This window comes from Aulostomus chinensis, chromosome 6 (assembly GCF_037954235.1).
Source record: "Aulostomus chinensis isolate RoL2024-O1b breed Wild chromosome 6, RoL_Achi_v1.0, whole genome shotgun sequence".
In the NCBI taxonomy this organism is placed as follows: Eukaryota; Metazoa; Chordata; class Actinopteri; order Syngnathiformes; family Aulostomidae; genus Aulostomus; species Aulostomus chinensis.
The window spans coordinates 15559868-15584715 of record NC_141325.1 but is presented as its reverse complement, the minus strand read 5'-3'; the positions used below and the strand labels follow the sequence as shown (position 1 = coordinate 15584715).

The 24848-nt window shown below is 40.7% G+C and overlaps 1 protein-coding gene across 1 annotated transcript in view; it reads right to left on the bottom strand.

The window, feature by feature from the left end:
- The window catches only part of col27a1b (collagen, type XXVII, alpha 1b), a 72433-nt gene that overhangs the window by 17825 nt on the left and 29760 nt on the right, over positions 1–24848 (bottom strand). Inside the window, exons 8-32 of the mRNA XM_086206788.1 lie at positions 22048–22092; positions 17917–17970; positions 16622–16666; positions 15807–15860; positions 14729–14773; positions 12777–12830; positions 11690–11734; positions 11382–11435; positions 11175–11219; positions 10926–10979; positions 10633–10686; positions 9316–9369; positions 9154–9207; positions 9031–9084; positions 8888–8932; positions 7121–7174; positions 6773–6817; positions 6539–6592; positions 5446–5499; positions 4905–4958; positions 3088–3141; positions 2452–2505; positions 1895–1939; positions 514–558; positions 288–341 (exon numbers count right to left, since the gene is read on the bottom strand). Coding sequence (XP_086062914.1) covers positions 288–341; positions 514–558; positions 1895–1939; positions 2452–2505; positions 3088–3141; positions 4905–4958; positions 5446–5499; positions 6539–6592; positions 6773–6817; positions 7121–7174; positions 8888–8932; positions 9031–9084; positions 9154–9207; positions 9316–9369; positions 10633–10686; positions 10926–10979; positions 11175–11219; positions 11382–11435; positions 11690–11734; positions 12777–12830; positions 14729–14773; positions 15807–15860; positions 16622–16666; positions 17917–17970; positions 22048–22092 — 1269 coding nt within the window. The remainder of the gene's footprint in view (positions 1–287; positions 342–513; positions 559–1894; positions 1940–2451; positions 2506–3087; positions 3142–4904; positions 4959–5445; positions 5500–6538; positions 6593–6772; positions 6818–7120; positions 7175–8887; positions 8933–9030; positions 9085–9153; positions 9208–9315; positions 9370–10632; positions 10687–10925; positions 10980–11174; positions 11220–11381; positions 11436–11689; positions 11735–12776; positions 12831–14728; positions 14774–15806; positions 15861–16621; positions 16667–17916; positions 17971–22047; positions 22093–24848) is intronic.

The window sequence follows — 24848 nt, the reverse complement described above, 5'->3', positions numbered from 1 at the left end:
ATTGTGTCTGTGAGACTCACACAGGAGGAGAATTAAGTTGTTCAAGACTTTTGGACCATGATATAGGTTTCTAGGAAGCATTAAATAAAAAGGTGACAAAAAGGAATTTTATGAAACGAGGAGAAGGACTAAAGAACCACAGCTCATCTAACAGCAGGTGGTGCGATATTAGCTTCTGACGAATTCATTTAACCGAACCAGAAGACTACATAGCAAAAATAAAGCAATAAAGTTCTTTGTATTTGGGATTCTTCTCAAAATACCAACCTATGAAAATAACAACTCACTATGTCTCCTGCAATTCCTTTGGCCCCTGGAGGTCCGGAGGGTCCTTGGATACCCTAAAAATAACACAATTGTTTACGGCACACAAATCATAGCAAAATACGGCAACACTAAAGTAAGAGAGCACTGCCTGAGTCCTTTTTAACCACTACTGTTCCTCAAAATGTTTCCACCCCACAAAAAGTAAGAGGGATCTCAATGGGACCTCTGTTTGCCCCGATCACTTACTGGAAATCCCTTATAGCCAGCTTCACCGGGCTCGCCAAGCTTTCCCTGCGGCAACACGACACAAGCAGACAAATGAGTCCTTTTATTATAGGAGAACAGCAAGTTGACTTTTTACTGGTGTTGTGTGTGTTGAGGACTGAAGCAGTTACTTTCACTTTGTGCTGACTTTTTCGGCCCCTCTGGCCAAAAGCAGCAGGGTTTACCAGAATCTGACAGAATTTCTCATGTCCTCAAGATGGGTTTTTTTTGTTTGGTTTTTTTTTTTGCTTGGCTCAAGTCGTGCATTTAATTTTGATGTGAGTGAGTGACGAGACGAGCTTAAATGATAATAAAACATTAGCCAGATCGCGTACACGATGCATGTTTACTCTGTACAACGGTATTCTTAAGTGTGACTCTGGGGCCTGCATCCCCTCATGAGAAGGTATATGCCCTGTAACATAATCAAATATCAAATACATTACCAACATTCAACTGCAAACTAAATATCAGAGCTTTGAAAAACCGCAAGAATGACGAGAAAATAGAAAACAATATAAAACTAGAAGTACTGCATTCAAATTGTACGCCTGTCATAGCGACCTTTGCCCACCAAAATGGTTTAGTCCCAGTGGATGCTTGTACCAGATTTAAAGCCTCACGGTGTTCTGAGATTTTAGTGTTCTTGTGAGATGACAGCGATCTTTGATACTCGGTAGTCATTTAGTACATCCTTGAGTCCCACTGCCTGTATGTTGCAAATTTGGTTAAAACACCATTAAGCCGTTCTTGATCGCAGAAAACGTAAAGGGGACATGCCATTAGGGTTTCAATCACCGTACGGATTGCTATTGGGATTTTGTACTTGTGTCACTGTTCATTGAATGAATATATTGCTGCATGGCGATGCAATTTTCATCTCGAGACAAATTTACACTCATGGAAATGCTGTTTCCTACTGTTTTGTTCTTCTTTAGCGCCAATAAAAATCTCCTCTCTTTTATTCACAGTAGACAAGCAAATGTAAAGGCCTGCACTCAATGATAACCCCCGATGTACCACGCAGCCTGAATTAAAGCACCGTCATCATCATCCACAGCTCAGTTCTACAAGATTAAGAATTGTCCTATTCGATCTTGCATAGACTGCAAAATCAAGTGCAAAGTTAAAACTAAATGTAAAAAAAAAAAAGAAGTCATTCAGTGCATTTTTTATGAGACATAAGAAACCTCTTTTCACCAAGAAACAAGTTTATGACCCTTATTGACCTTTGATACTCCGGGGGTTTGAAAGGCCTCATGACCAAAAGTACTTAGATTTGTTACTAATCCCATTATAATCCCGCCACTACTCTTAGGCAAAGTACCGCTAAGTAAAGACCCTGATTGCTCTTTTTCCTTACCACATCCCCGGGGAGACCCAGTTTTCCTGGTGGACCATCGGGGCCCTGCAAAAAATAAATAAATAAATAAAAAATAAAAATAAAAAAAACATCCATTGCAGTTAACTGAGCTTTCGAAAATCCCTCCAGACTTAAAATGTTCCTGACTGCCAAACACTGCCAGCACCATCAATATTTTAGACCTCTTTGATGAAAGGTTCTGTTTTGTTGGATTTTCATTTAACAAATCAGTGTCCTCTAAAGATTCTTTAGATGTTAAAAATAGTGAATTAAAGATGGAAGAGCAAATAGCCGCTCGTAAAACTTCTCCTGGTTTTTTTCGTCTTTTTTTTTTTTTTTTTTGGAAATAGTTCAAGATTTATTATAAACACGTTGTTTGTCCTTGCTTTCTGCAGCGGTGCAGATTTGATGTGTGCAATTAAAAAGCTGGAGGCAAAATTAGGCATGAAAAGTAATCGACAAAAAAGCCTCACACTTGAATCGACATAAGCCTAGGAGTATGTTTTATTAACTCCTTGTAATTTTAATGGTTTTTGTCTGTTTGACCTTGGACTCACCTTTGCTCCGATAGACCCCTTCCCCCCTGCAGGGCCGTCAGGACCCCTCGGACCCTAAAGAGTGAGGGAAACTTGTGATTGATGAAGAGTTGTGGAAAACCTGGCCTTTCTCAGTCTCCGGGCATGTGTTGTTTAGCATATTAAGTCAATGAATTAGAGCAATTCATCTCCATTATTGTCATCCTGGTTTAGTAGAGCATAGAAGGTAGTTCTCCTGGATTTATTTGGTACTACAGTCAATCCCACACTAGAGACAAACAGTTGGCATGTGAAAATTAGCTCTGCACTAGACCTTTATATCCGCATCCCTCTCTGATCACACACTGTGATATTTGATTCTTGTACACTGGGTTCATTGTAAAGAATCACTGGGAGAACTTCAAAATCCTGAGTCATCCTGCCTTATTTAGTGTTCACTCATGGGAAATATTAAAGTACATCCTTTGTGGGTTGCTCATGTAAGTATTCCATGTAATTAGAACAAGAACCGCCGCAGAAATGGGTGGTTTTCAGCTACTGCTTCGTAATTACTTCGAAATTCATTCAGTTGGTCACTTATTTGTGTTATGTTGACTCAGTGAGAAGCAACTGACACTAATTCTGCTGACTTACTTTCCTACACTTTATTTTACTTACCCTCCTGCCTTTAGGTCCTCTGATGCCGTAAGATCCTCTGGAACCAGGTGGCCCCTGGTTGTGTGTGGGGAGAAAAAAAAATATTGGATTCCCTGCAGGTTGTGACATTGCACGGAGGAATTGCTTTGGGAGAGTGTTTCTTTCATACATTCATTCTCAGAAATCAGTTTTTTTTTTGTTGACATAAAAAGAAAATCTGCTTAACACTGATGTGTATTCAGGAAGTACAGTAGGGTCCTCGGGGCATGCTGACAGACAGGATGGACACTGCTTTATTGCACTGAGGAAACTATGAAAAAGAGGCTGCTGAACTGAACGATCTGGCAGGAGCTTCAGTCCTGCAGTGACCTATCGACTCACTTATCTAGCAACAAAGACAAACGTTGTAATAAAGAATGAAAGAAGCCAATAATCCATGATGCCTAAAATCACTCTGCGAATGCCCTGATCTATTGCTGTACATGGCTTATTGACAGAAGATAGCTACACCGACAAGCAGGGCACTGTTATACACAAATTTACTTTTACCATGCAGCAAAGACATGACTGGACTCCTTGCAGCATTGGAAATACCATCTATCCATCCTTCCATCCATCCATTTTCTTCTGCTTATCCTTTTAAGGGGGGTGGGGGGGTGGGGTGCATGCAGGCTCAGGAAGAACATGCAGACTCCACACAGAAAGATCCAGTGCCCGAGCCAGGACTCAAACCCGGAACCTTCTTGCTGTGAGGCAACAGCGCTGACCACTGCACCACCGTGTCACCCATTAGAAATACCATTCGTTAGAAATCAGTTTTTCAAGAATTTTCCTAAACTTAAAATTGCACGACTTTGCGGGGAATTAGAGAGTGATAGAAAAATACTGTTTCTGGTTGACATAATGAATCTGTTTCTCCTTCTCTCTCTCCCTTGCACACTTTCACGCCATCCGGTCAAGGCCATGGAGCAGCAAGTTCCCAAACCTGGAAGTAAGTTAACGTTGTATAACAACCAGTTGTATCAAAGTCTATGGGAGCGTTGAATTGGTTTTTGATTAAAAGCCTAATCAGTAGTTTAAATCAGGTTAACATATTTAACACATCTCGCTTTATGTTTTGTTCTGCTGCATAAAATTCAGCCACAGCAGATGGCATTTATGTGTCTTTGTAACAGGGCTTGCTAACAAGTGGCTGAACAAAACTAGAAAAGTCATCACGCTTAAAGCAGAAGAGCGTCAGAGTGTAGTCAGCATGTAGTTTATCCATAGCATAACGTTAGCTCTTTACTGCTAAAAGTTGCAATGAAATGAAATAAAAAATAAATAAAAGTGTTCATTTGTGAGGATTACCCTTATGAACAGAAGATATCAGTCTCATAAACCTCTGTTGGCAATACGATCGACCATCCTTTCAGTAATATTTGAAAATCCGATGTAAATATCTCACCGATGCTACCTTCTGTCTTGAAAAACTATGGTACTTGTAGATAACTTTTGTTGTTACTTGGCTTTATCGAAATAAAATTGACTTGTAGTTTTTTTTTTTCCATTGAAAAGCAAAATCACCTCAACTGAAAATCAAACATTGTCAAATTTAATTGGTTTATCTTTCATTTTTGCTGAGGCGACAGAGAACTGTCGTCACTGTTTGATGTGTTTTTGTGGTGCTTACTTGGCCAGTATGGGGAATTCTTGGAAACCCTTTAAGTGTCTCTTCAAGTTCCCAACTAGCCACTGTAGTCTCTCGGTTTCTTTTCTCCTCATACATCACATTTATAACAGAGCGCCCAGTAGTTTGACTGCACACAAAGTTATGAGGATGATAACAGTAAACTTACTGGGATGCCTTGCAGGCCAGGAAGTCCTGTCTCTCCAGGTATGCCAGTGTGACCCTGAAAGATAAAACTGTTACTCAAATGACACACATATATAGATTTTTATCAAATAAATAAAACAAAAGTGAAGAAAGGATGAATATTTTTACTATGCACATTTTTCAAACACTCATATTGGTCTCCCCAAACACACGACACGCCAGTGCCCTGCCTACCTACAGGTGGATGACAAATTGAATGACTAGCCTGACTGAATACATTAGTGAAGAATGGATTGATGGGTATGAAAATGATGTGAATAATAATCTATGGCTTTTGCAACAAGGATGAACAGCTATGGGAGACTATCAAAAAACTCAGGGAATATTTTTTTGGTAGAATGGTGTTCGTCCCTTGGGACCTGCAGAATCTATGCTGAAGCTGTTCTGATGGCTCATGATGGCCCAACACCTTATTACAGTATATTCCTTTAGTCTGTCACCCCTCTGTATAAATAGTAGAATGCCCCCTGGTGTGAGAGACGGGGTCCCGACTTACTCCTTACCATCGGACCCGGTTCCCCCGGCGGCCCAGGAGCGCCTGTTTTCCCACGATCCCCCTGGAGAAGCACACATAATTACAACATCACAAGCAGAGCTCTGATTGAAGCTTTTTTTTTTCCTTTTTCTTACATCAGTGATGAATGAATTCTCTTCCACATCAAATATGAGGCTTATTTACATGTATTTTGAAGCCAGTATATTTTCTCCGCCTCATGCCGCTACTTATTTACCTGCTTTTAATCACACGATAATCCAGACGGATTGAGGGAGGAGTATGAATATTACAATGCACACACTTGCATGATACCAGGCATGAGTGACTCAGACACATAGTGCAACCTTGCTTACAACCTGCATACAAAAACACATTGCTTCACTGTGAAAGCAATGATCGAAACTCCAACTGTATCAAAACATCAAAAAAAAATTGTCAATGTCCACCATATTGCATTCAGATTTCTTGTTTTGTCTAACAATGGTTAGTAGTTAGTATTTTGTTTAAAAAATGACCTGCAATCTTTATCAAATTTTAAACTTGTTCACTTATACCTTTTTTCCACTGGATGTACCCTCGTACAGTCAGGTTGTTAAAAGTAGACGTGCTTGATTCTTATTGCAAGAAGGCAACTTTCCTTCCAGATTTTTTCCTTTAGTAGTAGGTCACATTGGAAAACAGGGTAAACAAACAGTAGAGTAGAAAAGAGGGCAGTGGTGGTTTTTCAGGTATTACTTGTCTGTTTTTCTAACTCAATGCTGCATGAACAATGTTAGAACGCTGCTCGAATGGATTTGTAGCTGAGACGATGACAAGTTGCAGAAGCGAGCTGCAAATGCCCTTTTCACACATTGTTTACATCAGCGTGATCTGAGCTGTTAAATACTGCTTCGATTCCTTTTTTATTGCAGAAAAAAAAGTAAGCGGGTGTTTGCAGGTGTTCTTTGGCCAGTGGATTTAATTTTCTATCTGTTGATCAATTTGATGGATTCATCATGTCTTTTCAACACTAACCAGCAGTCACCTAAACAGAAATTGTCACTAGACTGAAACTGAAATTGAGCAAGACAGAAATTGTGATGAACAGAGATCGCGCTAACCTTTTCTCCGGCGATGCCCATCTCTCCAAAAGCCCCGATAAAACCAGGCAGTCCCTGAAAGGAATGAGAAGAAACACTGTCTCATTTTCTCATACCTCTCATAGTTGCATTGAAGATGTGAGTTTCATAATAGGCTGCACAGCTCGGCGCAACAACACCAATAAACACAAATGCAGGGAGACACAAAGTGAGCATCAAACAGGAATCATCAGAAAGAGGGAGAAAAGCCTTTACCCTGTCGCCAAGCTTTCCGACCTCACCAGTTATCCCCGTCTCGCCCTACAGCAGAGCAGCCAATTAGCATATCACAAAACGTATTCCTGCCTTTAGTGTTTTTTTTTTTTTTTTTAAGTTGGAATCAGTCAGAACGTGCTTGGAGGCCCAGCTCCCCTGTGGTAACAGAGAATTAACATCTAATTTACACATATTCAGATGATACATTATCATAAAAGAGAGCCACTGAGAATGTTCTGTTAAATATGACAGTAGTTCTGGGTGTGGGGTGTGGGGAAGGTGTGTGTGTGTGTGTGTGTGTGTGTGTGGGGGGGGGGGGGGCCATGTGTGCTGCTTGGTAGATCTGACCTTGAGTCCATCTGGGCCTGTAAGTCCAGGGAATCCCTGCCTCCCAGGCCTGCCCTGAACAGAAAGCAAGAATGACACAGAGAAGTGTACCGAAGCACAATAAACGCTCGTCTCATAAACACACATCTCCTGTAAAAGGTACAGCCGGCTGTCCCACGACAGACGGCGCGGCAAAACAAAACAACAAGGTTGATGCAGGAACAAAAAAACTTTAATGACTCGTGAAACAAAAGCTGTTTGTGGCATCAAAGACTTCTTATTACTCACAAAAGTCATTGGGTCATTTGTGTTTGTTTTCACAAATCACTTGTGGGTTACGCGTTTGGGAGATGGAGTCAGCCATTGCTAAACTAGAGAGTTTTCAAGTGGATTCATCTAGTCAGTTGTTTAGGCTGGGTTGACTCCAAGCCTGGGATGGATTATGATGGCGACTGTGGTTTCTATTTATACGGCAAACAGTTCAAAGGCTTCCCATTTGTCTAGTAATTCCCAAGTTTGTATCGTACGGCCCATTTACCAACTGTGCTCTATCTTCAGTCGAGGGATGAGTTCATTAAGTTTCAATGTGTTTTTAATCATTTTAATAACTTTTCACGAGTGTCAATAACTTTCACTGCTCATTAGACGTCCTTATAGATAATCAACTGTTGTGTTTTCATCCTTAAATGAAATCATTAATCACACAAAATCATATTAAGATTGATTGTCTGTTAGCTTGTGTGTGTGTGTGTGTGTGTGTGTGTGTGTGTGTGTGTGTGTGTGTGTGTGTGTGTGTGTGTGAGCGGGACTTTTGGGCACAGAAATCAGGTGGCATGTGCAACTGGAGACAAAATCAGTGTCTCCGATGGGGTAATGCTAATTTTGTGGTGTGTTTCCATTTGACTGTCAGGGGATTAAAAAAAAAAAAAAAAAAAAAAAGCAAATTATATGCGCTTCCACCAACTCGTTTTGAGCGAGAACACAAGGCAAAGCAATGCGTGTTTTTGTCAGAAGATGGCAGTATAAGCAACATTACGTATTGCGGTTACAAACAGAAGAATAAGAGGTCGTCCGCTCTTGGGAAATCACTTTCAGTGTGGCAAGCTGTAAGTGTTCGGTCATTGCGGGTAATATTTGCCATGTTGAATTCTCTCTGGACAAGAAGACAAAGTTTGGGAATCTCAGTAAAGGGAATTCAAGATTCGCCACGTCAGAGCTTATATGATAAAAGGACATTTCTTGAAGTTCAACTTTTTTTGGTCTTACAAATTTTTTTGCATAATTGGGAGCAATTTTTTTTCAAAAGGCTAAATTTCCCTAAACCTTTTCTGATGTGATACGTTCAAATGTGCATCAAAATATATTGATGGAAACCCAGTGTTTAAGGTTATTCTGCTGGAAATAAATACCTCAAAATTGACTCAAGTAAGTGTGTGTGTCTGAGGGAGAGAGACAGAGATTTTGATGACAGCAATTTGCCGACCAATCTGGTAATATGATTGTAAAGCGTCCAATTGGACGTCTGCGAAAACAGCTTTAGAACAATAGAGAAAAACGTCAGCCAAAGGACTTACGGTCCATGAGAGACAATAGGTAGCAAATCAAGGCAAAGCTAAACTTAGACAGAGATGCTGGAGTGTGTAGTATGGAGCGTGTGTATGTGTGTGTGTGTGTGTGTGTGTGTGTGTGTGTGTGTGTTTGTGTGTGGATTTGTGTGTATGCCTTCCACAGCATAACTGTTAGTCTAACTGGTCTTGAGCTGCAGGATTTTAACCAATCAGCCCTCACCTCGAGTCCAGCTGGTCCAATTGGCCCGAACAGTCCCTCATCCCCCTGATTTGAAAAATTGAAGCGAAAGGTCAGAGGAAGACAAGAAACTACCATGAGTATATATGATGCATAATTCAACCATTATAGTAACGTTAACCAACCTGAAGTCCAGGTGTTCCTCTTGGACCGGGTAAACCTCTTGTCCCTTGCTTCCCCTGTGAAAAAAACAAAATTAACTTCTGCGTCATTTCTCACCAGGACTCATCCAGAGGAGCTCTGCCTACCTTAGGTCCTTCGGGGCCGTTCTGTCCTGGTGGGCCAATGTCACCTGGAAAGCCCTTTGAAAATGCATCACAATAGGACTTCATCATTTCATGTGTTCATATAATTACACCCAGTGAATTATACTGTTTTAATCAACACATGCTAGTAAGGGTAGGTCCTACCTCTGGGCCAAAAGGGCCAGGTAAACCATCAGGGCCCTTTTCACCAGGTTTACCCTGAAATATACAGTTAATCAGTAAAGTGGAAGTGTCATCAAAGCAAAGACCTGCCTCTATAATAGAATTACATGTCTGTCTTCACAGAAATCTCTTATCAGGTAGGAGAGTAGCCGAGACATTAAGGACACTTGTGTGCACCCATGTGTTAACTCTGCTGGATTAGTCTTAAAGCCGTGGCAGCGTGTGCTTTGAGGGGTCGATAAGCATACATTTTTCAGACCAAGTGAAACCAGAGTGGTAATTAACACACAAGGGGCTGAACTTTCTCTTTGTTTGCCTATTAAGATTTAAACCCTTTTTCCTCGACGACATGAACATGTATTCTTGAATACATCTAAGGACTTCCTGGATCCTTTGAGGGCATAAAAGTGGGACATGTTTCCACAAGATCAAATCTTATTACCTCAACCAAGGATGGGATATTTTCATCTACATGTGTTGGTTTGTTTGTCTAATTTTAACAAAACTTAGTGGAGGGGTAAAAATAAATAATAGACATGCCTCAAAGCAGGAACATTTAAATGTTGGCCAGTTCTGTTCAACATAGAAGAAAACAACATTTTTCTTCCTTTTACATCAGCCTTATGGAGGTCGCCAGTCTCCGAGGGTCCTTTTGAAAAGGCCTCTTGCGATGCAATCAGCATTAGGCTGATTACATGAAAACTACTGCAAAGATTTTCCTAAAACTTGATGCAGGGATGTAGCATGAGCCAAGGAAGATAACATTTGGGAACATTTAATATAACAAAAATAGCATCTGTTTCCATTGGCTTTGGTAGAGGTATGCAGTCTGTAGACATGGGAACATACAAGAGACAAAAAAAAGTAGTTTGACTTGAAAAAGGAAAAGGATGAAGATTTAAAGAACAAACTAATGAATTGTAAACGTGCATTAAGACTAACGTATTGTTACACTAATGAAGAGACTATTTATTTATTGACTGCTGGGATTCTGTTGTGAAGTAGTGAAGTCGCGAAACCGTACTGCAAAAAACACAAACAAAAACGAGCCATTCAATAAAACCTAAGGTTCAGTACATGTATGACCCACAATTTTTGGATTCCACAGGGATAGGAATGTTATATCAGGTTGTGTGCATCTGGGTGTGCAGGAAACACACTCTGGTACCAGTACGGGTACTACAAATAATAGCAGCAGTAGTAATGTTTGGAGAGGTTTTTCTTCTCATTAATGTCCAAAAAAAAAAAAAAATCAAAACCGTGACCCTAAAAACTCCAGTACAATTATTCAGGACTCACCTGTGGTCCAGGTTTTCCACAGGAACCTGGTAAACCAGGTGAGCCTTGGATACCCTGTGAAATCAAGAATAACTTCAGCGTAAACAGTCCAACAACAAGCAAAGCACCAGGTGTAAGGAGAGAATGAAAATCAGATGTCAATATCTGCACACTCTGACTCTAAACACGCACATATGTCAAACACGTTGCTGGTGTACTAACAGGAAGGAAATCAGTGTCTTGCAGACTTTTTCATGCAGAGAGAAACAAGAGAGATTCATACCAATAAAAATACGAAATAAATTAATACATACTTTGTCCCCTTTGTATCCACACTCTCCTGGCTGTCCTGGTAAACCAACCTCCCCCTGAGACAAAACATGACGCATGCAATCAAAATGACATCAAAAATGAATCCATAAACCTGCAGTGGATGTCGTGCATTCAGGCAGTCTGTGTCTCCGGGTTGTTCGTTAGCTTCCCTACATTTTTCTTAGGATATCATCTCTAGCATGCTTGTACTTGCAGTGGTTAGTACTCTGAGAAATACATAATCAGGTCACCTTATCACCTTTCAGTCCTGGCTCACCGGAATTTCCTGGCACTCCCTTAGAAGCAAAAAAGAACAATATAACAAAGGTTTGTATTGTAAGGTGGTTTAAGGTGGCTACCATTCCCAGATTTCTAGTGTCTAGAAACTGGTGAAGTACGATAAGAACTAAACAAAAGTTTTCTTTTCACGAACAAATTCTTCTGCAGGTTTTTTTTACCTTCAGGCCTGGCGGTCCGGGTAAACCCATAATGCCAAAAGAGCCCATGTCACCCTTTCACCAAAAACACACACACACACACACACACAAGACATACACAATCAGCTGCAAGAGTCGAGATATATTTAATGATAGACATTTACAACTCACAATAGACAATCAACACTCCGACCCCCAAACAAGCTAACAAGCGGTAATACTTTTTGTCCAAGGGAAGAAAAGAAAAGAGGACATCGAGAAATAGAGAAGACAACAACAAAATAATGAGCCACAAATGTCAAGTGCTAAAGTCATTGAGAAAAACTCACAAGAAGACCGGGGACTCCACATGGGCCTGGGGCTCCCAGCTCACCCTTAGAGAAAAGAAAAGAGGGGAAGGAAGGATGGAAGGAAGAAAGAAAGAAAGAAGAGATTAAGTTAAAAACAAGATCTCCCTTGATGACTCTCATATGTAAGTGTACAGTATATTCTGTTTGGTTATTAGTTTCTCCTGCACTGGAAGCCTGAGAAATGCGTTTGTCTACTCAGTATACTGAGTGAGCACTTGGCACTTCACACACACAGACATTTGTTGACCAAATGATCTAGCCTGCAGACACATGCCATGCCTACATCCTCTCCAAGCTACACAGCCAGCCAGTTTAGAGATGGATGACAGCATGGCCTTCCTGTTGCCTCTTCTCTTTCTCTATGAATGAAAGGAGATGAATTCAGCCAAATGGAACATGCCCTCTTCCCTCTGGAGGACAGGATATGAAGCCTGGAGGAGGCTCTCAGAGGTCAGCCAATCACAATCTAACAGAGACCCCGTCAATCACGAGCCTTGAGGGTCAGGCTAAAGAAAGAGGAGAAAGTGCTGACACCGATCTCATATCAGTATGGATGATGGGAGAGAGAGAGACACTGAATGACCGCACCGATCTGCTTCATATCACAGGAATGTGCCGGATTAAAACGCTGTCACAGTCAAACAATATGCAGGTTTGCTCCAATAATCATATTCAAAATTGCAATTTTAATTGGGCATTGCTCTAATAGAGCTGAGGCAAAAGAAAGTTAACTGATGTCAGAGAATTGCTGCCATCCAGACACTTGTAAAATGAACGGTTCGTTGAGGAACGATAGACCGGAAACTGGATTTGCACCGAGCCAGTTGAGTTTCACATCAAAAAATGTCATATTTTGGCAGAAAATATTTTTTTTACTTATAGTTGAAATTTAACTGCACCAACAAGGTATTATGACAGGGTCTAGATAAAATGTTACTGTACACTGTACCAAGATTATTCTGTCTTGAAATCTGATTAAATCTCAGTGTTGTGGATTTCAGGGCTTGACATATTGACATTTAAGGTGGAGCCAGCATCATCATCATGTACATCTTACATCACTTACAGGGTTCCCATCAGGGCCAGGAGGTCCCCGCTCTCCAAAGTCACCAGGAAACCCCTGAGCACACAAACAGTAGAATTGAGGTTTTTTTTATATCAAGGTTATCTTGTTTAATTCATTTAGATATCACATGGTTCATAAGGGAAGTTATCACACCATTCACAGAGGGTCAACAGTGCTTCCCAAAACAGACGTTTGCAGAGCAAAGCCAAGCAAATCCCATCAAATGCGCTCCCAGCACTTCATTCCTGGGAGACTGGCAGGAAATTCCATGGCTGAGTGTTTCCAAGCGACCAAGAGTCTGTGTGTGTGCGCGCGCTGGCAGCGAGCACTGAGCAGCGAGCGCTCAGCAGCCCACGAACCAAACCCCCAGGACTTGCCTAAATGGCAGAATAAAGCTGCTTGGCCCAGAAACTGCTGACGGCATCCTTTTTTTTTGCTTGGTGCTTGTAATTCCATTATAGAGGCAGAACAAGAGGCGTGATGCAGCCGCGAGGCCACACGCTCAACGTGTGCTTGTCAGTGTGCCAAGGTCAACTGCACATCAGCGCACGGCTAGAGAAGGCAAGCACTACGGTGAGAAAAATGATAAATCTATTGTGTTCTTTCTGCAGACAGACATGGGGAGGATGAAATGTAATTAAAAAGACCTGAAGAGACGTTTGATAGGATTGTTTGTGTAGCAAACTGCTGATTTAGAACATTAGCCCAAATGTGGCTAAAGTAATAAAAAGTAATTGGTGCAACATGAAGCCCACAGGAAATGTGGAAAATGTGCCTCTTTCCAAAAATTGCCAATAACTGAGATGGTTTGATCAGAAACACATGCAACCTCAAGCTTTCAGCAAAGTTGGCGAGACCTTTTTTTATTATGGGATCCGACCCAGAAATTTCTGCCGTTCTGCTATTTGTAACATATAACTCACACTAGATATAAATATATAAAACGCCCCTTATCTACCTTCCATCTGTGTTACTAACAGCAGGGAAGACAAGCTGTGAAATAACAAAGAAAGCACAAACTTGCAGAATTTGCAAGTTGTTTTAGACTTTGAGGCACATAAAGCGCATGCATCTTAGGTTGGATCTTTGTTTCCACACTCGTTTTTTTTATTTTTTTTTGTTTTTGAACAGATTTACTGCTGACTCAGAGCGGAGAAGAAGAAACTTCTTACATAAGTGACTGAACTCACTTTTCACCACAGAGAAAGAGCTTGCTCATACCTCTGGACTTCAGTCTATGTCAGTAACCATTACAGCATATTAATAATAAAAAAAAACATGTACAACCAGACGTAGCCTTGGGAAAATATCAGATTTACACAAGCGGTTATGAGCACTGTTAGTATTTTCCATGTTAGTCCTCACGATGGAAAACTGACTTCCAGGCGCCATTGACGATAGACTTCCCTGGTCTGTGGGTAGAAACTCCAGAGAGCCAAACCAACAACTGACACATTACATTATCATATCAGCCTAATGCAAAACAAGGACTTTTAAAAAGGCCTCTGCATGGCATTCAATGTTTCCTGATCATCTTCAGCCAAAAGAAAATCAGTCACAGATGACTGCGAGGAAAGCAACTTCACTCACTTTAATATGACGGCAATAAGCTGTTATTTTATAAAGATATCCGATTGAGAATTAGAAACTAATCTGCTCAAATACAAATATTTGTTACTCTTTTGTTGGGGGGCGGGGGGGGGGGTACAATTTTCCCCTAAACAGAAACATCTAGACTTATCATAACAGCAGTTTGGAAGATACCACAACTTTATTCTCAGAGTTATTCATCCCCAGGAGAGGCTTCAGGCCAAGCACGTGATTAATGGTCAGTTGACAGACTTTAAAATGTAGCTCGTCACGACAGTAATACAACATAGATCAAGACAACTGGCTTTCATTATGCTTCATTGAAAATGTTTTCTGAGAAGTATGTTGAGAGAAAACTTTACCGGCCTACCCATCTTGCCCTTCTTCCCATGAACGCCAGGAATTCCCTAGAAAACAGAGTGAAACAAAAAGAAGTCAGTTTGCTGAACATCCTCTCTTTATGTTTAAGGATAGATGCAAAGTGAGTTTGCATTAAGATGACATGAGTTGGAATTTAACCTTCCAGACGGTAGCGAGAAAAGATGTAAAAAAAAAATTTAAAAAAAGAAGTCATCTGTTATATCCACCAAGGAGGTCATTTCTTCAGGGGAGGATGACACAAAAAATGATTTTCACCAAAATTGATAGAGAGGTTCGGCATGGGCCACTGAAGTGCCAGTTATATTTTGGACTAGATCTGTCTTACACTGGAGAAAAAAATGACATTTTTAGCTAAATCAAGGAGTTAAGGTGATCATACCAGCACAGGAGGCCACGTTTTCTGATGCGATTGCCTTTTTATCAGCGGGATTGCATTAAAACTATGAGGCCATGTAGCATAGGTAAAGAAAGAAGCTTTCTTTTTGGGAGTGATCCATTCATGGCTTTTTTTTTTTTTTTTTTTAATTGGGTTTGGCTGAGTTGGTGGGGGTTTGCGCTTCCTGAATGTCTTCTAGGTCCATGTGTAATCACCCTACTTCTCAGTAATATTTTAGTCTATTCAGCATGCATTTAAAAGATGCTAACTTGTCATGTTGGCATCTCAGACCGCACCAGACAGTCATAGTTTTCAGTGTAAAGAGCCTCCGTCCTTCTCTTTGCACCGCAATGCTTGTACTAACTTTAATGACAATCTAGCCACAAGTTCTCTGGATATTTTACTCAAACGGTGAGGCAACTGGCTAAAAAAGCACCTGCTGCGGTGTCCAATCCACCTCTTATATATATCACTCATATCCAAGAGAGAACTAGAGCTACTCGGTTAAGACCTCCTGCTAGATCCAATAAAAGTATGAGGGATCCTCCCACTTTGTGCATTTTATGGTGGATTGATGAAGTGTGCCTGCAGTATTTCATGAGTTTCAGTTCTGTCTGTTACATCACTTCGGTTCATATGATGCAACCCACTGGGAATTGACTGTCACAGCCACTTTTACTCACTCTCTCGCCATCAGGACCAGGAAGGCCAAAAAGCCCAGGGATGCCAATGTGCCCCTAAAGAGAGATTAAAAAAGATGGAATGGGAGGACGAGATAAGGCAAAGAAAGACGGATCAGGAGAGGACGGTGGACAATAATGGGACATTCACATGTCATGATATTCTCCACAAAGCCTTTAGCTGTGATTCTTTGATCTGTTAAAGGGTGAAGTGAAGAGCCAAGCCTTGAGGCAAGTGTATATGCCCATGGACTGCATGGTGCTGGCTTCCACGATGTAGTCCAAGGGCACATACCCTCGCATCAGGGATCTCTGAAGATCTCTCTGCCAAACCTGCTCAGTGGAAGTGGAGGCGCGAGCCGGCAGAAAAAACAAGACATTACAGTGACATTAAACGACAAGCTACTGGCTGAATGCTTTACTGTTACATTTGGCAAGGCAGTTTTATGATATTTGGCTAACGTTAACAAGAAAAGCAAGCACAGAAAAGACTGTGGAGTAAATTACTCCTACAGAACTATAAATGTCCAAACAAAACTATTTGTCATTGTCATCTTAACAAGGGCAGACGATTGGTGTTTATGACGTTGGCCTTTTATGTGCCCACACTGGTGAAGTAAATCACTGAGCATGCATTCTGCAGTTCATTCGCGAGAGGGGAAAGTTCAACAACTTTGCTGCAAGAAAAGAAACTTTCTTCTTTGGAAGCAGAGCAAAGAGTGCAGGAAAAAGAACAAATGAATAAACAAAACAGGAGAGATCTAACCTTGATGAATTTCCTATTAAAAAAAGAACTCTTTATTTCAACATTTACTCACCCTGATTCCTTTTGGCCCCATTTGTCCTAATGGCCCAGGAAAACCCTAAATGTAAAAAAAAAAATATGACAAAACACATTCCAGTGGTTATGACTAGAACTTTGATTGTGTTTCTCTCTGAAAAGAAAAAAAAATATGAGAAGAAAAACAGGTACAGTAAAACTAGTCCAATGTTGTTGTTTTTTAACCTTTAGGAAATTAGCCTTTTGCCAAATTAATACTTCAGTAGCGTTCACATTAATTTCTCAGAAAAAAAACACCCCCACCCCCATCCAAACCCCCAAGCTCCCCCCACCGCCGCCCCCAGCCCCACCTTGCAACTATAAAGATCAACTTCTGAGCTCCCTACAGCAGAATGCAAAGTCTTGACTTAAACCTACAGCCCAGAGTGATTCACAGCCTGCAGATGGTAGGGGGTGCTAAAGCCTAATCCATCACACACCCTTAGGTGTCTATCAGACTTCTGACATAAGAAGTGTGCTAAAGCATAGAGGCGAACCCTGAGACCCTCGCTTGAACTTTAAGTGATCATAAACATTCAGGGAGCGCAGAGGAGTGAGCATCTGTCCAGCTGTTTTTGGAGTTTAAATTTGCTTAAAGAGAAACCAGATTTCGAAACCCAAAGACAACCTGTTAACCTCCATCTTTGACTCAAACAATATTCGTAAACACAGGGTAAAAATGGGTTTGCAGTCTGGGCAGACAAAGCTTATTTGAAGGCAGAGTGCAGCAGCATTAGTCACACTTTCCTTAGCTTTTCTATCCCCTGGGCAGTGATTACTATGGAAACCTATTGACATTTTATTTCCTTGCTAGACAGGGGGTATTGGAAGCTGAAATCCCACCACAGGTGGTTCTCAGCTACAGTTTAAAGCTTGCTTGCGCTTTCTGAGGTTTTTTCTTTTATTCAAATGCAAAAAACTTGGATATAACAAATGAACGCATTCATAGGCCGATGCTGAGACGTCAAGGACTGTTTTTGCTGACATTTTTACACATACATAAACATTCATAAATCCCATTTTATTCATCGCTCTGACAGTGAGGTTCATAAGGTGGTAAAAAAAAAGTGAACAATTTATTCATTAAAAGGCTAAAATCACCCCTCAGGTTTTCAGAGAGCTGATCCAGATTAAATTTCTATTTATTGTTTTGTCTGACTTGATGTGAGTCTGCATGTGTGTGTTGCTATGTGTGTGTGTGTGTGTGTGTGTGTGTGTGTGTGTGTGTGTGTGTGTGTGTGTGTGTGTGTGTGGCCCTGCTCAACCAGCACCGCAACACTAGATTTACTGCACCTGCCTGCCAGGATAGCCTTTGACCCCGGGGCTTCCATCATCTCCCCGTTCACCCTGTGGAGAGGAAGAGAGGACAGGAATTAGCATGAGAGAAGAACAAAAAAGTGAAAGGGAAGGAAGAGAGGACTAAAGGATGGAGGGCGGAAGCAATATTTCTGTAGGAAATAGGTTTTTTTTATGCACATGTGGTTTCTGTTGGAGCCACGCTGATTGCAATAATCTTGGAGAGACTAATGAATCTAGAAAACAAGCAGCATTTATGAAGTCATAAACAACAGCCAGTTGGTCCTCATGATGAATTTCAATGTCCCTGTTTAATAAAAGCACTTTTGTTTAGTCGAGTGACTGTTGAGGAAAGAGGCGCCACTGCAGACATCACCACTCGAAAAGGTCAATTACTGCTATTATGATGTGGTCCAACTATTTGCTGTTAAGACTACTGTGGACAAAGTATTTACTTAATATGTTTACGCACATTATGATACATGAGTCATTTCTTCCTGCTGCAACTAAATTCCTCCCGCCAAGAGAGGGAGAAATGCTTAATTCTACCAACTGTATATGGGAAGACTTACACAGGATTAATAATGAATGGATGCAAGAAATTACAGGCTTAGAATAAACTGAAAACTAACCACATTATTACACACTGGCCACAGTTATGTCTGCGGATCATCAATATGCAAGGAGAGAGCAAAAATGTTCACGTTTAATTGAAAGTGAGAAGTGTTGTAAATCACCACAGACGAACACAAGTTATAGTAGTAGTGGAGGCTGGTATTATTACTGCAACATAAGTAAATGATATTGTGCAGAAAGCAGGTTGTTCTTGAAGAAACATTCCAAAACTGGTTATTACTTCATGTGCATTTATCGAACAGCTGCTAAATGAGCACATGTGGACTTTAAAAGATACACCTGAGACAACTAGAGGAGTTCTTTGGAACTGTGGGTGCATTGTTTATTCGTGTCTCGTGAATATGGGAGGTGATATTTAGATTGTGATCATTCCAGTGTGTCATGCTTTTGGTGGTAAAACACTCGAAGACTTTCACCAGTTACAAGTAACGAGCAGGGAAGGTTACTGCGGTTTCGCGGTGATTCAAATGTGCTTTTTCGTGATGATTGATAAAGAGGACTGTCTGTTCAGCCTGTGTTTTTGGTTCAAGTGATATAAAACAATATAATGTGGTATAAGACAGAACTCCACAGAGTCTGGTGACTGCTAACGTTCCACTATTCAACATCGGTGTCAAACGGGAGGAGTGTCTTTAGTAATCTGATAGTTAGCTTTACTAAAATAGAAATAAAAAAGGAACTAAAGACGTCAAATAGTAGGAATGCATGATTATCTGAAGAAAAACTAGTTGATATAATACTTACAGTCTCCAAAACATTGTTTATGTGTAAAATATTTTTCTTGATGTCCAAACATTTTTTTTAAAGCCCATCATTTATATACGTCCCGCATGGTTTCTTCATGCTAAATGACACATGATGAGGAAAGATGAAGTGACTCAAGCAAACTGTGCTGGTGTAAATATTGCGATACTGATATTGTCTTTAATGGAGCCTTCCTTGGCCGACCTTGAAATATCCTGCTGTCAAACAAACTGCGGGAAAAAAAAAAATCCTGGATCCACACCCTTTATTTAGACCTTCCTTGGCCCATGTGTCACCCTCCCACGAAGTTTCAAGAAAACTGGCCTGCTAACGATCAGAGAAACACTACAGAGATAAGAGGACTTAGAATGTTGAGGTCATTAATGAGGCCAAAAGCACAACAAGGAAGAACCTTTCCTCCTACAAGGAATTCCTGTCTCATATCATTTGCCCCACCCTGTCCACCCTGCCTGTCCACCCTCCATCCATCCATCCATCCATCCATTTTCTATACCACTTATCAATTAAGGGTAGCGGTGGGTGGGGGGCTATCCCAGCTGACATTGGTCGGGAGGCGGGGTTCACCCTGGATGAGTCGCCAGTCCGTCATAGGGCCGTCAGGAGCAATTAGGGGTTCAGCATCTTGCTCAAGGACACTTCAACATGGTCCCCGGGGGAAGTGAGGATCGAACCAGTGACTCTTTGGTTGCTAGACAGCCACTCTACCTATTAATATCATTACTTCTGTCCACACCTGTGGTTCTTTAAATATCACAGTCCCCACTCTTCAAACACCAACCATCCGAACACTAGTTGGTTCTGGTATCTGACGGATCCCCTCCACGGAACACACCTCCTTCCCTTCACACATCTGTTATTCCTGTTGTTCCTGGTGATCCATCTGAGAGGTTCCATCTCCATCTACTGGCTCTACTTCAACACCTCTAACGATGTTACTGCAGTGTGGACTAATCGCCAAACTCGTCTTGTAACAGTGTTCTCTCTACAAATGAATATAAATGTTGTACTATTTGAACTGGCTGGCCAACATCTTAGGCCGAGTGATTTTCCACAGAGGACTCAAGAGAGAAAGTGCTGGCTGGGACGAGGATCTTTCTTTTCTTTTTTTGTGACACAGCACATTCTTCCCAGAGATAGAGCAAAGGATTTGAAATCTGAAAGAAAGGAGGAGGAGGAAGAATGACCTTGTGTCCAACCTTTTTTTTAACCCACATTTGCCAAATATCTCCCTCTCTCTTTTCCCGCCAAAATTCCGAAACGGCTCTTATCTCTCCTCCTCTAAACCTTCCCACCGTCCCCACCCCTCTTTTTTTAAATCATCCCACTGTCTCTGTTAATATTTTCTTTCTACTGTTCCCGCCCTTTCTCCTTTGTTGTAACTATAAATGGAAAGACGTGCTGATGTTTTATGGGAACGGTCTCTGCTCTTTTATTCAATGAGTAAACATACAATGACGTACAGCGAACACACAGGGGAGACAGCAGTGGGTCTAGTCAGGGTGCAACAACCGGAGGGAGTTGAATTCACACTTTTTTTTCACTTTTTTTTCTAGATGCCGCTCCTATCCTACTCGTTAGCCTCATGGTTGTTGTTTTAATCCCCCATGACATTCCCTCGCCCTCAGACATTCGTGATCACATTCCAGTATAATTGAGCAATGATGCAGAGTTTATTGCAAACCAAAAGGGCGGCGTCTGCAATTACAGGCTTTGCACTTTCTGATTTACTGATTTGTTGTTGTTTTTTCTACTGAAAGGCACCTTATAGACTTGTTGACTTATAGACTAGATAGTAGAAAGAGGAACACAGTAGCTCCTACTCCTCTTATTATATGAAAATAAAGCAAAAATATACCGAACACAGACAGTAGGTGGAATCAAGGTCCCACCCTCAAACAATCACCAATCCCAATACAGTATCTGTACAATCTTAATTCTTGTTTTACCCTTCAATATGGTGTTTTGGTATATCCCTATGTGTTCTCTGAATCTTAATCTTATCTTTATTATAGTAGCTGCTATTTGTTGTTGTTGTGCATCTTAGTCCCTCTGTCTCTCTCTCTCTCTCTCTGCGTCCTTCCGTCTTTCCGTCTATCAATCTCTCCCTTTCTCTCTCTCTCGCCCACATAGAGCCCAATGATTCATAATGATTTGTGATGTTAAAAGTTAGTCTTCAGTCACCTCTGTCACAGATGTGCTTGCTTATGGGGAATTGTTTCGTCCCTTTAAATTAAATTTGATGTGTGGTTCTAGACCTGCTCTATTTTTACAGCGTCATGAGAAAACTTTTGCTGTGATTTGTCGCTGTATAAATAACAACACTGACTTGAATACAGTGGAAATAGCAGTCTATGAGATAGACTTTTCTATGTAGAGGACGCTTGTGTGAGGTGCAATGTCACAAGAACAGATCAGCCATGATTAATGTGACCTTGACCTTTGACCATCGTTAATCTTCTTCTTCATCCAAGTGGATGTTTGCGCCACATTTGAAGAAAATCCCTTTACGTTTTCCTAATAGATTGTGTTAAAAACAGTAAGGCCAACAACACGAACGCACCTGGTCCTCGCAGCACAAAGGAATGTTTAATAATTCAATTTTATTTTAATTGAAGTTATTCTTAATAACTTTTTTGAAATCATAGACCTGCAGCTAATGCAGTAAATGTTCTAGGTAGGTTATCATGTGCATTCAGTATGTCAATAAATGATGAGAGGAATACTCACGGGTTCACCTGGGAGACCAGCGGGACCAGGATGACCTTTTTGTCCCTGTTGACGGAGAAACAATTAGTTTGAATTTTGCACGTACAATAAAAATATTATCTCATAAACTACTTAGTCTGATCACAAAGCCACAGAGAAAATGCCAAATAATGGGCCTTAGAGAAAGAGATAAACCGGGAAACCAACAGTTGTATTTAATCAGTGTTTTTCCTTCTCGATGTAGTATTCAAAATCCTCCCATGTTGAGGGATTTTCTAGTTTTAGTTTAATATGATCTGCAATATCTGACTAATACCTGTGACAGCAAGAGACAACAGTACTTGTTTACCGGCGACTCGCTAGAAAAACATGTTCTGTATTCAGCAAGGATTCTTGGCTGCGACTTTATCTCATCGTTGCCAACATGACACACTAAAAAAACAAAAAAAAAAAAAACAAAACAAAAACCATGGCATTAATTAAGCCAAGAAAAAATAAATTAAAGTAACAAGTGAATCCCAGAAGAGTAATTAACGGTCACCTTCACGCCCTGTAGTCTCAAATGAGTGTATCAGCTGGCTACAAAATGTATTAATCTTTTCAAAATAAAGGCCACGAGACCTACGGTGGACACGAAGACGTCTCAAAGGGATGAACAAGTGTGAAGTCATTAGCCACCAGCTGTCGGCAGCAGAAGAAGTAAATCACAGGCTGCAAAAGGCCAGTGTTTAAAAAACTAATATCAGTATAACTAAACACCATCAATACACCCTTGCACTCTCCACCCTGCAGCCAGAGTGTTTACACCAGGATTAAAATCTGCAAAAATTCTGAGACATTTGGTGAATCACGGATGACCCTTGAAGGCTTGTAAGCATCACGATGTAGAAGTGGGAAAGAAAATATTTGAATTAGATTTACTTAAGAATTTGGAACACAGTTTATAATGTTATTTTTGTGCAAATGTGCAGTCTGTTCATTTCTATGAATTTCACTCAAACTTCATTTAGAGCACAGTGTGACTCCAGAAGAGGCTTTTTAATGCGCACACAGATTTCACTCAAAATCTTGTCTTGAGCATAAGTAATGACGTAAATTGATTTGTCATTTTTGTTTCCTAAATATGAAACCATATTGTGGAAATGATTTGCTTTGCTTTAGCATCAAAATGGAGAGGACAGAAAACCTGGCTCTGCTTAAAAGCACCTCCCACACTCATAAAAATCATCATCTCAGTCTTCTCATCATCAACATCCAATCACCTTTTGAACTTCTTTAATCTTAACTACAGCATTAAAGTACGAAGGCTAATAATAATAATGTTAATGTTTAACACTTACCAAACTTTTACAACTAGAGAGTTCTAAGATAGACCTTTCCCACTCCCTCGTATTTTGAGCACTCACTGGATAGAACCCTGGTTTAGAACGGCCATTCAAGAACCTGCACCAATTTGGAGGGAAAAGAGCTTACGAGTCTGCAGCGAGGAAGCTCCGTTGATACAGAGTATGAACATTTTATCATCAAATCTCTGGAGTATAGTACTAATCTAATTAAAAAAACACGGCCTCAATAAAAAATGAATTTAATGAGGTAATATCAACCATCATACGTCTTCTGGATCATCAATCCAGAATATGATCGAGATGATTTCCAGAAGCTGAAATTTTCTTCATTTCATGTCTTGCGATATCCTCATTATAGAACAGTCTTCAGGATCTACAATTTGATCCAGATTGCTTACATAAGTACTCATCCCTTAAAATATTACTCAAAGTATCCATCCATTTTCTACCACTTATCCTGTGGTGACAGTGCTGACCACTGCACCACCGTCCCGCCTACTTAAGAGTATCATTTCCCCAAATTTCAGTCAAATTTGTCCATTCGAACAAAAAATAACCCTAGTTATCACATTCCCTCCATGGAAAAAATGATGAAAAAACACAAATAAAACAAGATTATAATAAAAAAAAATCTGTTTGATAATACTGAATCTTCAAGAGGAAGTCCTAATACAGCGTTCCCAGAGTTCTTCAGGTCTGTTCCACATGTCATTAGGCATTTAGTCACACATCACACCCCGAATAAAACAGGAAAACCTACTGCACTATGTTTTTCAAACAGGAATACCCTTTTAATGATGTGTGTAATTTCAGCACATGTTTTGCTGTTACAGTGCCTGGCGTGTTTGGTGAAAGACAGCGGTCTTGATGAGGTCGACTTGTTTGAAAAACATTTGATTGCTCAACATGAGTTGAAACTGAAAGGACAAGCCAGTGGGTCAGATGGGGCTGCAAGGATGATGCTGAGCGATACTGGCAGACTGGAAGTCCCATGGTGATCTGAAGGCCAATATCAGACCGGTGTATTATCAAAACTCAGAGGAATGTATTATTAACACGCCAGAAAGAGTTTAGCTGATTTAAATGAAAACAGATCAACAGTAAATTGTAACTCAAGCATGTGATGTCATTATAGTGTGCAACTGCTCTATTAACCATCAGAAGGGAGTTGAATTTGTGAATCAGCCTCGCAATTGAAACGGAAATTCACTTGTGGTGCAATACATGGTAAGTATCAGGGTGCCTAGGTAGCCTCCGACTTGTTTGGGGGTCAGATCAGACTCAGTCAGCCCTGTGTGCAGGTGGAAAGCCTGATTAGGGTATGTGCCCTGGTTCCTCTGGTCATGGCGCCTGTTCATGGAGGGGAACTGGGGGGGTAGAGCATGATCCTCCCAAGCACTTGCGTCAGGTGAAAAGATGCAGCTGGCATTCCAACATGAGACAGAGAATGCATAAGCACAACCAGAACAGCTTGGT